At 32.9% G+C, this 14,896-nt stretch overlaps 1 protein-coding gene across 1 annotated transcript; it reads left to right on the top strand.

Moving 5' to 3' along the window:
• Positions 1-10,233: 10,233 nt before the first annotated feature.
• LOC120351651 lies at positions 10,234-14,101 on the top strand. The gene is made up of 5 exons (XM_039429564.1): positions 10,234-10,373; positions 11,344-11,904; positions 12,896-13,172; positions 13,305-13,463; positions 13,975-14,101. Exons 1-5 carry the CDS (start codon positions 10,234-10,236, stop codon positions 14,074-14,076), a joined length of 1,239 nt encoding a protein of 412 aa, XP_039285498.1. The 3' UTR covers positions 14,077-14,101.
• Positions 14,102-14,896: the final 795 nt, after the last annotated feature.

Genomic DNA, 14,896 nt, shown 5'->3' with positions numbered 1-14,896 from the left:
TGAAAAATGGGGACTTGTTCATTCGAGTTGCAATTCAAATATCTAGGTGAAAAACGGGGATAATATAAAGTGGTTTTAATGGGAAAAAGTGAAGAAATTTATAGTCGACGGTTCAACAGCGTTGATGTTGTAGAAGGTAAGGCTTTCCAAATTATATCAAGATTCATTCATCTTGAATACCAATAAGGTAACAATGGAGAAATACTATCGAAAATATTTTCTACACTCTGGTAGAACAAGCAGTTAGGTGGGAATTTTCTTAATTCACCTTGAAAATAGTGAATATAGCTGAATTTCAATTCCAATTTATTCATTTCAATACACAATCCCAATAAATACATGATTCACATTCATTTCAATCCCTCTAGCTTTTAGCTATTCAAGTGTTACAAAAAAATACAATTCCCATTTACTAGGTTGCAATACTTTACATAAATCAATATAAATGTTTAAATATTCACAATGTTCTCAAAACGAAGATCTTTTCCCAACATCAACAAAAAATATGGTATTTTAATGAGATTTTTATTCTTATGAGATGTATAAGATCAATACAAGATTTAGGGAACAACAAAGATAACAACATTCTAGAATAAAAACTGCAACAGCTCATAGAGAACAATAAGAGATTTCAAGCAAAAATAATATGAAATTCAATTTTATTATTAGCGTATTTCTTGGATTGTGGAGGTTAGGAAGTTCCATTTCGCCGAAGTGGAATTCAATCAACATAAATGACATTTTTCCAAATTTCATGGCAAGAAAATCATAACTTCACTCAAAGCTTTCCCATAAACTTTCCTGACGTTCACTAACAAGGGTTACCCAACACTTGACAAAACTACATTGATCATCCGGGACGACTGAATTGTCGCGCCACACAAATATATAAAGCATTACAAACAATGAGACCGCACACACCAGGAGTGAAACTGTGAGAAAAGCGAAAGCGATAATGGAATAATTACAAATCCTCTTCTCCATCATCATCATCATGACAACATCATTGTCTGGTAAAAGTGGAAGACAGTGAGAGATTCTTGTGAGCTGAAATTATATTTGATGAAAGAAATTGTTGCTACCAGGTGCCGACAATATATAAACAGATACACAACGCTCTGTATACAATATATATCATATATACAGGTATACATCACTGAATAAGTGCAGACAGTATACAGGTATACAGTGTTAACAACCTGGGAAACACTTGAAGAGTTTAATGAATGAAAATAAAATTACACTTCAATGAATGGGCGGGCACTGCTACTAATTCACTTCATACTGTCAGCATTGTTCGAATGGGAAGCGTTGATGTTGTTAATAAGGCATGCTGACAGTATTAAGTGAATCGCACTAGAGTAATATGTAGTAGTTGATTCAAGTTATAGGGAGAATACATCCAAAAATAAAAAAGGGGTGTTATATTCTAGCATACAAGATATAATAAATAAAAATATAAATATTTAAATTATTTAAATATTTTAAATTATTTTGTCACAACATGTTTCGGACATTTATATCATTCTCAAGTGATTTATTTATTTATTTATTGATATACATATACATCAGATTCTCACACACATGCGTTGTTTGACCTTCGGCGTGATTATGTTTAATCAAGGGGAGAAAGTTGTATTAGTAGACTTGAAATACTGTTGAAATACAATTTACTTGGATTTATTTAGACTTGAAATACAATTTTACTGTTTGATTTGAAAGGGTACTGAGATTTATATTTTTATTTATATTTAAAGTAGCCCTATAGAAGAAAAGACAATAATATGGATATGATAATTATCTATTATTTTCAAATTAGTAGTCATTAACTTACTAATTAAACCAAAGCGTAGCAACATAATCCCGGACTAATGAATTTTCCATTGATGGAGGATATTCAAGTTCCTTATCATAATTTATATTGATTCATAGACTGAAATCTTGCACGGACAATACCAAATAATTTGTACAAGAAATTCAGTAGATGGAACAGTATGTTTGAGATTTTGTTTTTTTCTTATTCAACTATTTTGTGTTAAATTTCACCATACTGGAAAATTGAAACACTGTCCCACTTATACCAATTGAGTTGAAATTATTATTTAAAATCATACGATAGTTGAAATTATTATTTCTTCTTGTTTTATTTTTTGAAAATTCAATTCAATTTTGTATTGAATTATTCAATTGTCATATTCTACCGTCTCTTCCCATTCCGTAGTCTATGCAAACAAAGAAACAGGATTTCAACTTTACTTTTATTCTGAATTTTCATGCCTACTACCTTCCTTCCACTATAATATATAGTGAGGTCCACGTTATAATGACAGTATTTGATAAACTTTGATGCTGCTATCCTTGTCTATCACTCGACAAAGCAGTTAGTACTATCCTTTTCTAGCTCCGCAACGATGCCAAAACTGTTTGACAATTTATAAATATAATTGATCAAGGCAGACAAACGGCAACGCTGTTCTCCTATCTTTATCCACTGACATTATAACGTGGACCTTACTATAATAGGCTAATCGTTTTTCGACTTCCTATGCGGGGCTTATCAAGCCAAATCCTTAAAAAAGGGCAACTATCAATTTTATCGTTAAAGTACTAAGCGATACTCACTGAAAAAACTGTCAGCACACGTTAGGCTTTATTAGACAACATTCCCATTTAACCAATGCTGGCATTTCGATGTCAGTCTCACATAATATGCCTTCTTTCAAAATTTTAAACAATGTTACTCTTATGACAAGAGTAGTAAAATCCATGTGAAACTACTTTCATTTATTCAGGGTTTGATTTCCGAGGCTTATTTTTCTAATAAAGAGCTCTGAAGACGCTTCTCGTCAAGCGGTCAGTTTTTTTCCTTCAAGTTCATCAGAAAATTATTACGAGTTTTAGTTGCAGCGATATCAAAAAATAGAAAAACTCAATGAGAGTCGGTAAAACTTGCATAAAACATACATTAAATGAATCATTCATTTTTTTGTGCACCTTGATACATAAATAAAAAAATTACCAACGAAACATGGACGAGTGAGGGAAAATTTCTTGAGCGATTAAAAGATTTCTCATACTATTTCTTATAATACACTTATGCATTACACATACATATTTTTCGGAAGTTATGGCAACATTGATATTTCAGAGTTGATAAATTTGGAGTAGTTTTGTTGCACCATAGAAATTCACCAAAAAAGAGCATCTAAAATTTGGTAGAAATTATAGATGAAGTAATTACCGTACCGTACCGGTATATCAAAGTTGAAAGTTATACCTACAAGTAACTTCCAAATAATATTCAATTTACTACAAGTAACTTCAAAATAATATTCAATTTACTAGCTACAAGTCCTCTTCAGTTCTACGATATGAGTCGAAAGTTTAAACTGCCCTATATTTTCTTTTGTTTCTCTCTGAATTCTAATCTGTTCTCCCCAACAATAATTCCACGTTCAAAGTAGACTTTACCGTCCCAAAATCCTAATTGATTTTTTTTCCGTTGTGAAAAGTTATTATTATTCAGAATAGTCTTTCCATATCTTTATACTTCATTCTCATGTATTTTTAATAAGATAAGACCTTGCACTTCAAATTACATCATGGAAAATTCAAAGCTAATGAGTTTTCATCTAATTTGAGGATATTTACTACGCTTTAGTAGTAAGTTACGAGTTATACATAACACAAGTCAGAAGTTACAATCTGTCGGTTACAAAAGTTGCATTCATATGGATAATGAGATTTACCTTCAAAGTGGACAAATCCAAAACAGGTATAAATCCAAAGAAGCCGAACAAACGTCACTAAAATTTAAGTTATTCCTCAGTTCTCACACAGTTCACAAAAAAATAATAATAGTAAGTTAATTCTCAACTGACTAAGTTGTCAGTAATTGATAAATTCACAGTTTTTTCACAGCATAACACGATTATTATTCCGAAACACTTGTCAAAAATTTGCCACAGAAAAACAAACGATTGCAGACCGAAACCAACGACGGACGAAACACGACTGAAGGGAAGCTAGCAGACGACAGGCAACCTGTTCGGACCGGTTCACTCGGATACACCTACTTTCCCATCTATTCGCCACGGCGCTGCATTCATCCGAATGAATTCGAGTACATGAAACATTCAATTTGTTCTTTAAAACATTATTTTAATGAGTAAAAAAATTGTTTTACCCGAAAAGGATGCTTTATAATCTGAGAAATTCGATAAAAGTTGATAAAGAAGAATTGTGATTGTTGATGGTGGATGTTGGTAGACGTGTTATTTGTTGGAGCAATGTAGGTTGTCAGAACTTGCTGCTACAGGTGAGAGCGCGAGCTTTGAAAATAAGGACATCATGCTCACAACGACGCGGGAAGAATGCGGGAAAGGGGGGGATAGTTTCCACATGGACAAAACTATTCAATTGTATTATTCACTCCAACCTGTCAGCTGTCAGCATTCATATTATTCATAATGAAATAATTATTTTTTACTTCAACTTAATTAATTTGTAGATAATTCAGGGCCGGTTTGCGAGCTAGGGATTTAGCTAAGTTCTAGACTTTAAACATCTAGAGTCAGAAAATTAGCTTTCCGAAACGGAGCGTAGTCTTGGATTTTATGATAATCTTTATTTTCTCATCTCTATAAATAATTTGATGGAAACGTTTTCCAATGACGAAACGAAACATTCCTAAATAATTCAAAATAGCTGAAACTTTACACCATATTCTCTTTATTTCATTTTGTGTTTTATTTTATAGTTTTCCGAAATTTATTTTAAACTTGTGGACTACGACTACGCCCCGTTTTGGGAAGCCAATTTTCTGACTCCAACTGTTTAAAGTCTAGATCTTGGCTAAATCCCGAGCTCGGAAACTGGCCCTAAAATTGCATTTTATTCAAGTTTAGGAATGCTTCTCATACAACTGACGCTGACAGCATCGAGTGAATCTCAGGATAAAACTTCAAGACGAGAAGGAATCATCCGGGTGTTCTCTCAAGAATATTGTTCAAACTATTTGACCATTGAGAATAGTTATCTGGTAGAGATGATTATTATCCATTAATAATGTCGTCATATTATTCGCAATGAGATATTTCCACTTCAGCGCAATAATATTATTTGCAAATAGTTAATACGGTATTTTATTTTATTGAAGCTTGAACGGTAGTTTTCTGAATAGATATCTAGCCTAATAACATTACAATTTGATCAAAAGTTTATAGATAACCTTGAAAGTATGGAATAATTTTGTATCATCTGAAATGAATAATACTCAAGAATAAACTTGAAATTCTTATTAACTTGACTGATTATTCAATTTCTATGAATTAAATTACTACCTGAACGGACTTTGTACTTTGACATTCTTATCGTAAAACTGTAGGAAACAAAAAATATTAACCACAACATTAACTACAACTAGTTATCAGTAACATTTTGTCAAAAAACAAGCGTTAAACTGTAATTTCAAGTTTAAGAAGAAAACGACTTGATCCATTACAAGCCAACCCCCTTTCATTTCTCCAAGATTCGAATCGAAAGCTGATCCAGGCATAGCCAGAGTTCAGAAATTGAGAGAAGCGCTCCTGCTTCCTAGTGGCTGGACTTTGTACTATACAACTTACGTGTTTACAGTTCGCGACACCTAGTGGTGAAAAGTATAACTGAATGAAGAACTCACACATGTGACTAAAGAGAGGAAACATCGTTTACCAATGTATTATTATTGTAATGATAGGCGTTCAAGGGTTCGTTTCAAAATTTCTGGAATTCAGAGGGGTTTTGATTAGTATATTTCGCACCTAGGGCCGAAAATGAGACTTTTCCGGCTCGAAATCGGTTTTTGAAGTCCGAGGCCGTAGGCCGAGGACTAGAAAAGATTGAGAGCCGGAAAAACATTTTTGCCCATGGTGAGAACGTTATTTTTCGCCACACAGAAAAATAAACAATATAAATATAAGAATAATTGTTTATTAGGCACTTCTGAAAGCAAAACAGGAAGGTCATAGCTCTAGCAAATCTGAGGTAATCTGAATATCAGGAAATTGTCCAAGTATTTTTATTTTTTATTCTGATTTGTATAAATAACCTAAAAGATTATGTTCAATTATGTAAGAGGTTGAGTTTATACTTTTTATTCTTCCAAATGACAATAAGATGATATTATTATGAATGTTTTGATTCTTGAATAATAAACACAAATAATGAAAAGTTTTTTGATCAGCTGTTTTAGCACACTTGAAATTTGGCCAATCTGAATGTCAACGTCAACAATGCTTGTTGTCATTGACTTCGGAAGTTTAGGTTAGAAGTTCTATCCTACTCTGAAAATCGAATTTGAATAATTTATAGTATTTATATCTTATCTGTATTTCATTCATTCAAATAAAATGATAGTATTATTTTGCAGAATACTTTATTCAATTCTAGAAGCATAAACTGATTCCGTTCAGAATACTTTATTCAATTCTAGAAGCATAAACTGATTCCGTTACATAAACTATTTGTAAAAACGTTTAGCACCATGGATATTGCCCAAGTAGTTCGAAAATTATCCACCAGGTCTCGTGATAAACGATTAAACGCAGTACGCAGTACGATTAAAAGCAGGTTTGAGGTTAGATTCTATTATACTCTGAAAATTGAATTTGAATAGTTTATAATATCTTATTTGTATTTCATTTATCCAAATAGAATGATAGGCTCTTATTGCAAAATACTTTATTCAATTCTAGAAGCATAAACGGATTCCGTTTCATAAACCATTTTGTAAACATGTTCACATCAAATCAGAATCAGCTGACTTCAAGGTTATTTTACAGCCCTAGGGCCGTAAAACTTTTACCGGCCTGGACAGAAAACAATCATTTTCGGCCTCCATATGACGCACGAAAACCAGCTCATTACATCCAAGTGGGGCGAAATAGTATATTTCGCACCTAGGGCCGAAAATGAGATATTTCCGGCTCGAAATCGGTTTTTAAGTCCGAGGCCGTAGGCCGAGGACTAGAAAAGATTGAGAGCCGGAAATACATTTTTGCCCATGGTGCGAACGCTATTTTTCGCCACACCAAAAAAAAACTTCCCAATATATAAGAAATTAAAAAATAAATAAAATTCAAACAGCCTATTTTGATAGTTTGAATCTTGGTTATGACAACTTTCACTGTCAATTAATTTCAATATTACTAATTAATAATTTACAATAGTGACAATATTTTTATACTATTATTTCGAATAATTGTTTGAATTTTTATAGCTCGCGCTTTGCGCCTGGTGCAATATCTCATGGATAGATGGATGAATAGAATTTTCATTACTATTTTGAAATAATGTGATTAAAAAATTAATATAATTGCATATTTCATAGTTTTGTCTCAAAATATATCTAAAAAATTGATTGAAATTTAAATTACGGTAACTAATATAAAAAATAGCTAATAAAAGTCGAAATTCATCGACAAAAAAAAATGTCACTGACCAAGGTTCGAACCTAGATCATGTTTGTATTCACTGAACTTTGGAGTTCTGATGTACTACGCCTTTATGCTCTCGGCCATTGCATATTTTTGTTCAAAGAGGCCTGTAAGTCAAGTAACGTATGTAGGCTACTATAATATAGTGTAGGCCTATAGCGGCAAACTTGAAGCGGTTTGCCGGCATTTTCACAACAAAATATTGCTCTGAAAATAGTTAAATCATAGAGAAAACATTCGAAGATTCAATCTTGAGTGGGCCTAATGTTTTCTCTATAAGGTTTGATATTGAAGAAAAATTATCTAAAAGTTTTAATAATGAATTACGGAAAAATTACTAGGAATTTTTCAGTCAAAGCTGAGTTTCACCAGTAGGCTTACCTTAAACTTTAGATCTCTGCTGTATTTTCCTATTATTATTGTTGATTGTATTGCATTAAGAAGTGGAATTCGATAATAAAAAAGAAACAATTATTACTCTACCTCACTTTTAAATATTGATACAATTATTGTACTTTGATTTCAAATTCGATTCTTCACTTTTAAAGACTTGCGATACTTACCTTTCTGACAATGGACAATGCAGCCAACATTATATTGTTGAGGCTATGGAGATATCATCGTATTCTATTGTTTGACATCAAAAACACAATAATAAATATTAAATTATGAAACAGTAATTCATAAAATATATTATAGACATGATACCGCGATTCACGATACATAATTATATAGATTATTACAGTCGTTATGAGATTATCTCTATGATTTTTGTGAGATCGGACACGATCAGCTGTTATTCAAGGTCATTTTACAGCCCTAGGGCCGTAAAGTTTTACCGGCCTGGTCGGAAAACAATCACTTTCGGCCTCCATATGACGCACGTAAACCAGCTCATTACATCCAAGTGTGGCGAAAAATAATTTTCAATTTAGAATCGACAATATCCAATTTAGAAACTGGGGACTACTAATATAAAATATTAATATACATTATAATATATATATTATGCTGAAAAATTTGAAATAAATTGATAATGTAGCCTAGAAGTATTAGAATGAAATAAAAATGGAATGGAATAGATGAATAAATTAATCTATTCAAATTATAATAATTATACAGATTGTTAAATAATATAGGACCCATATCCTATTATATCATTATATTATATTATTTTTCTATTTTTATATCTGGTTATATGGTTATTTATGTTCAACTGATCTCGAAAACGGCTCTGACGATTCTCACGAAATTTGGAATATAGTAGGTTTATGATATCGAAATTCTAGGTCTCATCCCTGGGAAAACTTGCTGAAGGACATGAAAAGGATAATTCATCCTTGGAAAAACAGATGATGATTTCGTCGTCTGTCGATAGAACAAGATGCGTGTGCCTTGTGTGGGAGATCAGCTGTGTAATCAATTAGCTTACCGTATCTCGCGAGAAATCTAGAAATTTTAATAGACTCGATCAAAATACAGTAATCTGATTTGTTGACATGAGATGGTGTATATCATAATATTCAAAGTTAACAATTATTTTACAGTTCTAAGTGATTAGTGAGTGTTATTTTGTTATTCAATTTGGTATGTAACAATCTAAATTGAAACTTTTATGTTTTCAAATATTTGGACTGGAAATTTCACCTGAATTCAAGTGTATGGAACATAACTTCTTTTTGGATATTTATTACACTATAAATCAAAATTCGGGGAATAAACTGTTTTGGGCTGTGCCTGTTAGTCCAATGATTCTAAAGAATAAAGTTCTGTTTATCAATAAATAAATAACGAGCGAAGCTCGGTGCCTCGATATTCAGAGTTATATGAGTTATTTTTCAAAAAAAATTATGGAGAAGGAGAAGAACAATGCTTTTCCTGCTATTGCATGAATATAAAATTAATCAAATTTGATCACAAGAGTAGGTCCTAGTCCAGTAATCAAATTTGATCATTTTTACTCATTTTATGCATGAAGTTTATCATAATATCTGTCGAAGAATCTTTATTCTCCATCTTAGTGTCCTACCTAATGAGTGATTGCAATCCAATCACTTTAATGCAAAAAGCATTATATTGATCGGAATCCTCATCGATATCTAATACAGGTTATCCACATCTTCTTCTATCAAAAAACACTTTACCATCATGATAAATGAAAAGCAATTACTTACTACCTTTTCTCTTCTTACTGTCTTCTTATACAAGGTCCACTCAATAATTGCAAATTGGAAAATCTAGAGTTTTTTTAATCTCATAGAGTTCATTATTAGTATATTCCATTGAAGAGGTATCCACTGCGTGGGTGAGCCTAACTGCATTGATTTCTTTAAATTATTTGAGATAAAGCAAAAACTTTTATTTGATTGGTCTAAAAATAAAATCAAATTTCTTCTTAATTATTTCCAGAAATATCATTGAAATATTTTGGCAGTGTTTTAATTTAGTGCATGATCAATTTTGCCTCCAACCTACAACCTACCTCAAATTCCTCTTGATTAGTTTAGATTATTCTTTTCATCATTGGAATGCTTTATAGATTGGGAGATCTAGATCATATCAATTATGGATATATGGAATGCTATTAATATGTTCAATCGTATCTAACTTCAAAAAAATATCAGCATTGATTGCATGGGAAACGCAGAAGCTCTATTTTTATTTCTAATGAATGCTGAGAGTTAAAAGTGAAACTCACTATACTTATTTGAAATCTCTATCTTTTCCCAACAGATCTCCATTTACAGAACAAAATATGCTAGAATTCATCTGCAACTTCTTCAAGTTGGACCAGCAGAGCATCATTCACAGCCTATCTCCTCTGGTGCATTTCTCCATTCTATTCGGAACCACCTGTCTACGCATAGAAGATAACGGACAAACCTGTTGCTATAGGTATTACCTGTGGATTAACTATATCTACTCACTTACATCTCCTTACTGTTTAATCTCTATAACCTCCTGGTTACTCACGTACTGGTTACATTCTTCTCATGGATACTCACACTAACCCCTAATCAGAGACTCAGAGTTTGTAATAATCACTCTATTCTATTACATACCTCACTCAGGTAGTACAAAGGTGACTTATGTATTACTTGGGTAATACTTAGGTTACTTGCGGCATCTGTCAGCTGGCAAGTATTTATTATGAGTTACTGAGGACTTTTTCACTCTCATTTCGGTTATGGGATGAAAATGTGGAGGTACAGTTTATAGAAGAAGAGTGTTTTCATAATATGGCAACAATCGGCTACTGGATCTTCCCCAACATATATCATGTAAACATATACCATTATGTACCATTATACCATGTATCATACCACATATACCATCATCATATAATCATTAAACCATTTCAACTTGATTTAATTTGCCTACAGACAAATCTTCATCTGATTTAAATCCACCCTATTTATATAAATAGCCTACATATTATTTCAACTTGAAACATATTATTATACTACAAACAAAATAGCTTGAATCATGTAAAACAAGATAGCTTGTTATATTAGTCATAACAAAAGTAATAGCATTATCAGAAGAGGTACTGATAAAATTGTAACTCCTATCATTTAATTAAGTGAGAGTGTGAAACTTACAGACCTGTTTCTATAATAATTTGCGTTTGCTCATGAGAATCTACCATTTGAGGAATTGAAAAGGGCTATAACAATTATTCTAATGGAGGAATAGGCTTTCTATACTCTGTTCATTTGCTTTGATGTTTCTATTGATTGAAAACGTATATTTTAGATCCAAATAGATCATTACCCATCAATCATTATAAATGTAATTGTGTATATTCTTAGCAAAGGCTAGATTTTGTTTGTATTAATCAATGAAATTTCTATTCCTATCTTAGATTCTTCGACCTGCCCAGACTACTCAACTCTGTCTGGACAGTCTACTACATCTACAACTGCTTCTCAATCTGCGTAGCCACTGATCAACCGACAACCTACTACTTGAGATCACTCTGTTTCTCGGGAACCACCATAGAAACCTTTCACATCATCCTCCCTTTTTTCAACGGGTTCTCCTTGGTCCGAGAAATCAACGAAATCGTGAAATTCGACTCTCACATCGAGTCACTAGTCCCCAAAGTTAAACCGTTCCACCATAGTAGATCTGGACTCTTGGGTGCGCTCTTACAATGTTCCATAGTTTGTGTCGTGTATTCTGCGATACTCTACGATTACATCCGGATGAGAAGGAGGGTGATATTCATGATATCTCTGTTTTTTATTAATATGCATAATTTGGATGTTAGCACGTGGTTTCTGGTGATGAGTCATGAGCTGTACAGACGGTTCCAGTGGCTGAAAGTTGAGATAGTTGAGACAGTGAGCAGGTTGGAGTCTGGGCTGTGTGAGCGCGAGAGAGATGGAAAGTCGAGGGATAATGTTGAGGAAAAGAATGAGAGGTAAGTGGATTCACCAATTCTAATTTAATAAATAATTTTACCAAACACGATAATAGGTACCGGAAACATTCACTTTTCAAGTTTTGTTCATGAAATTCACTTTCAACTTGCTATAATAGTTCTTCAACTGCAGAGCTATGATTGATAATGATAACACTTAACATTCAATGGTATCATTACCAATTTTTCTAAAATATTGACAGAAACATCTAATTATATGAATCAGAAGATCCTAAGTGTGGAGATAGTCTTTCGATCGTCAATGATAAGAGTCTTCATTTTGAGATCTAACTAACCACTTTATTTAGGTTAGTGGGAAAGTAGGGGTGTACAGGGGGGGGTGCAAGAACGTCCTTGATAATATCTTTTTAACTCTGGAGGGGATGAGTCTTTGATACCATTATTGGTGGGGGGAAGGGGGTTTCAAGAAACATCAGTGACGACCATTTTTTGTGCGTGAATGTTTTTTTGGGGGGTTGATACTGAAATTTGGGATATTTTACTTTGGGGGTGAGGTGGGCACGCCCTCGGGCACAGTACCCTGTGGAGAAAAATGTAATAATGCATTTTTCAAAACCAAATAATGATGTCACAAGATAATTACTGTATTATTGAACGCAGAGAATAAATCATAAAATAGAATTATAGTATCCTTTAAAATTAATAAAGTATTAAAAAACAAGAATACAAATTGTAATGTAATTACTACTTTCTTGTTTTTCAATATTTCATTAATTTTAAAGGGTACTATAATTATATTTTATAAATACAATAAAGTAGCCCTAAATCCATACATTTTAAAGAATAAATCATGTCTATCCGGGAAACTAAAGTGGCTGTTCAATTTCTGTTCTGGAAAAATAGTTTTTGGTTTTAATTCTTATCGAATATATTTGTAGCTGCAGTGGATATTTTTTGCAATCACAGAAGTCTTTAGGGCAATTGATTTGGATTTTCGTTTGATAATCATTATTCTTTGAAATAATTTCAGGTTCATCGAATCAAATCTATCAGAAGACGAGATTCTACTGGAGAATCTCCGTCTTTGCTACTCGAGACTGCTCTCGATCTCAAACGATGTCGTCTCCACTTTTGGGTTCGGCATGTTCATAACAATCTATCAGATTTTCATCACGACTGTTTTCAACGACTTCTACACGTACATGTATTTGGTGAGGGAACTGAATGCTGGGTTCATTCTGGCTGTTGGTCACAAACTGCTCATTGTCTGGATTTCTGTTTACTTCTCTGAGAAGTTGATGGATGAGGTGAGAAAATTTGTTTTTGTTTGAAAAGTATTTCTATAGAGAAATATCAATTCCATTATAATCATCTAAAATTTTGGGGGAGCGATTTAAAGCGATTGAAAGACATTCGTTTCTTTGTTTTCTCTCTCACAGAGCAACGCAATCCTGGGACACCTTGAGTTGGTGAGGATATCCCGCCTATCTAAATTTGCACGTCTTCAAGTGGAAATCCTTCAGGCTCAAGTAAACGCAAAACCACTTGTGGTGCATATTTGTAACATGTTCGTACTCAACAGATTCTTCTATGCAGCAGTAAGTTTTCAACTATAGTAAGATTCATTTTAAACTGTCAACATGGGTTGAATCGCTAGTACTCATTTGATTCACAAGAAATGCAGACTATTTGAAGTGTGAGTCATAAATGATCTAAATATAATGGGGGTTCCAGAATATACATTGGGTAACTAAGAATAGGATAGCTATGGAGAGATTCACTTTCATCTGTCAGGATTGGTTGAGTGGAAGGTACTGATGTTATTCATGAGAAATGCTGCATGATTTGAAGACCGCCTCCGCACCAATAATATGAAGAAAATGGAATTTAAAGCCTACAAACGATTCAGCAACTGTGTGAAGTTGGAGAAGGATATAACATAAAGAAAGAGAATTGAATAAATTCTTTTGATACAGGTTTTATTTTTATGTGTATTATTTGTTTATAGTATACGGATACTTCTTGTGTTAGAATATCGTATGTTTTTTTATAATTGATTGATTTGCTTCGCTTGTATCAAGTTTTAATAAATCTAATTTTAATTTTCAGATGTTGTCAACTATGTTAACATGGATAATAGTGATGATGCAGATGATTTCCACCATTACAACGGGTGGAGCAGATAAGGGAGCTTTGCCCCGCCATCTTTGAAATAAAACCAGCAATTATCTTTCAGGTACCTATTAATCATGAATAGTGTTATTATAATACAAACATGATGAGTAAGGCTTGAAGACCGGAAAGTTCCAACTATAATCTAAATTTAAAGTATATTTCCTAATATTATCTGGAGTTGTAAAAATGACCATGAAGAGCATTATTAATGTTTTATTTTAGGATATAGCTTTTAATTGGAGGGTTCATACTCAAATAAGAGATTGGGAGGAATTTATAGTATAAGTGTTATGTCCCACAAATAAATACTCAAACCCAATGTTGGAGCCAGCTCTAGTTCTCATTTTTCGTTTTTGAATTGGACGCGCGCTCCTCGTTCAGTTCGTATTTCTTTCACTTGAGTGCGTCGCGCTCACTAGCCGGTAGGCTGTTTCTTTCAGTTCAGTCTCGCTTTGTAATAGCTTGCCTCGAGTCGGGAATTGATATTATTCGTCGATCATTCCCAGAAGAAAATCGTTCTTCAAATTATTATTTTTTCGTTAATGTTAAATCGTACACCATAAACCTACGTTTGGAAGAGTGTTTGCCAAACTCCCTTTAGTTGAAAGTTTTAAACTATTATTTTTCGATTGGAAAGTTCACCGATCTATAGTCTTTAAAGACATTGTAAATATCTCGTCAGAAATATATGTGCAACGTTATATGATGGAAGCCGAATTTACCAACAGTAGATGACAATTAAGCTTGCCTTTTCACCATCCTTGATTCATCTCCTACCTCGGGGACACCTGAATACCTTACCTGGGAGTTGTAAGCTCAATAATATAAATATTACATTAGGTACTCTGCAGATTTT

The sequence above is a fragment of the Nilaparvata lugens genome, chromosome 5 (assembly GCF_014356525.2).
Source record: "Nilaparvata lugens isolate BPH chromosome 5, ASM1435652v1, whole genome shotgun sequence".
In the NCBI taxonomy this organism is placed as follows: domain Eukaryota; kingdom Metazoa; phylum Arthropoda; class Insecta; order Hemiptera; family Delphacidae; genus Nilaparvata; species Nilaparvata lugens.
Note: the sequence above shows the minus strand (reverse complement) of the source record. Positions and strands in the feature narration are given on the sequence as shown.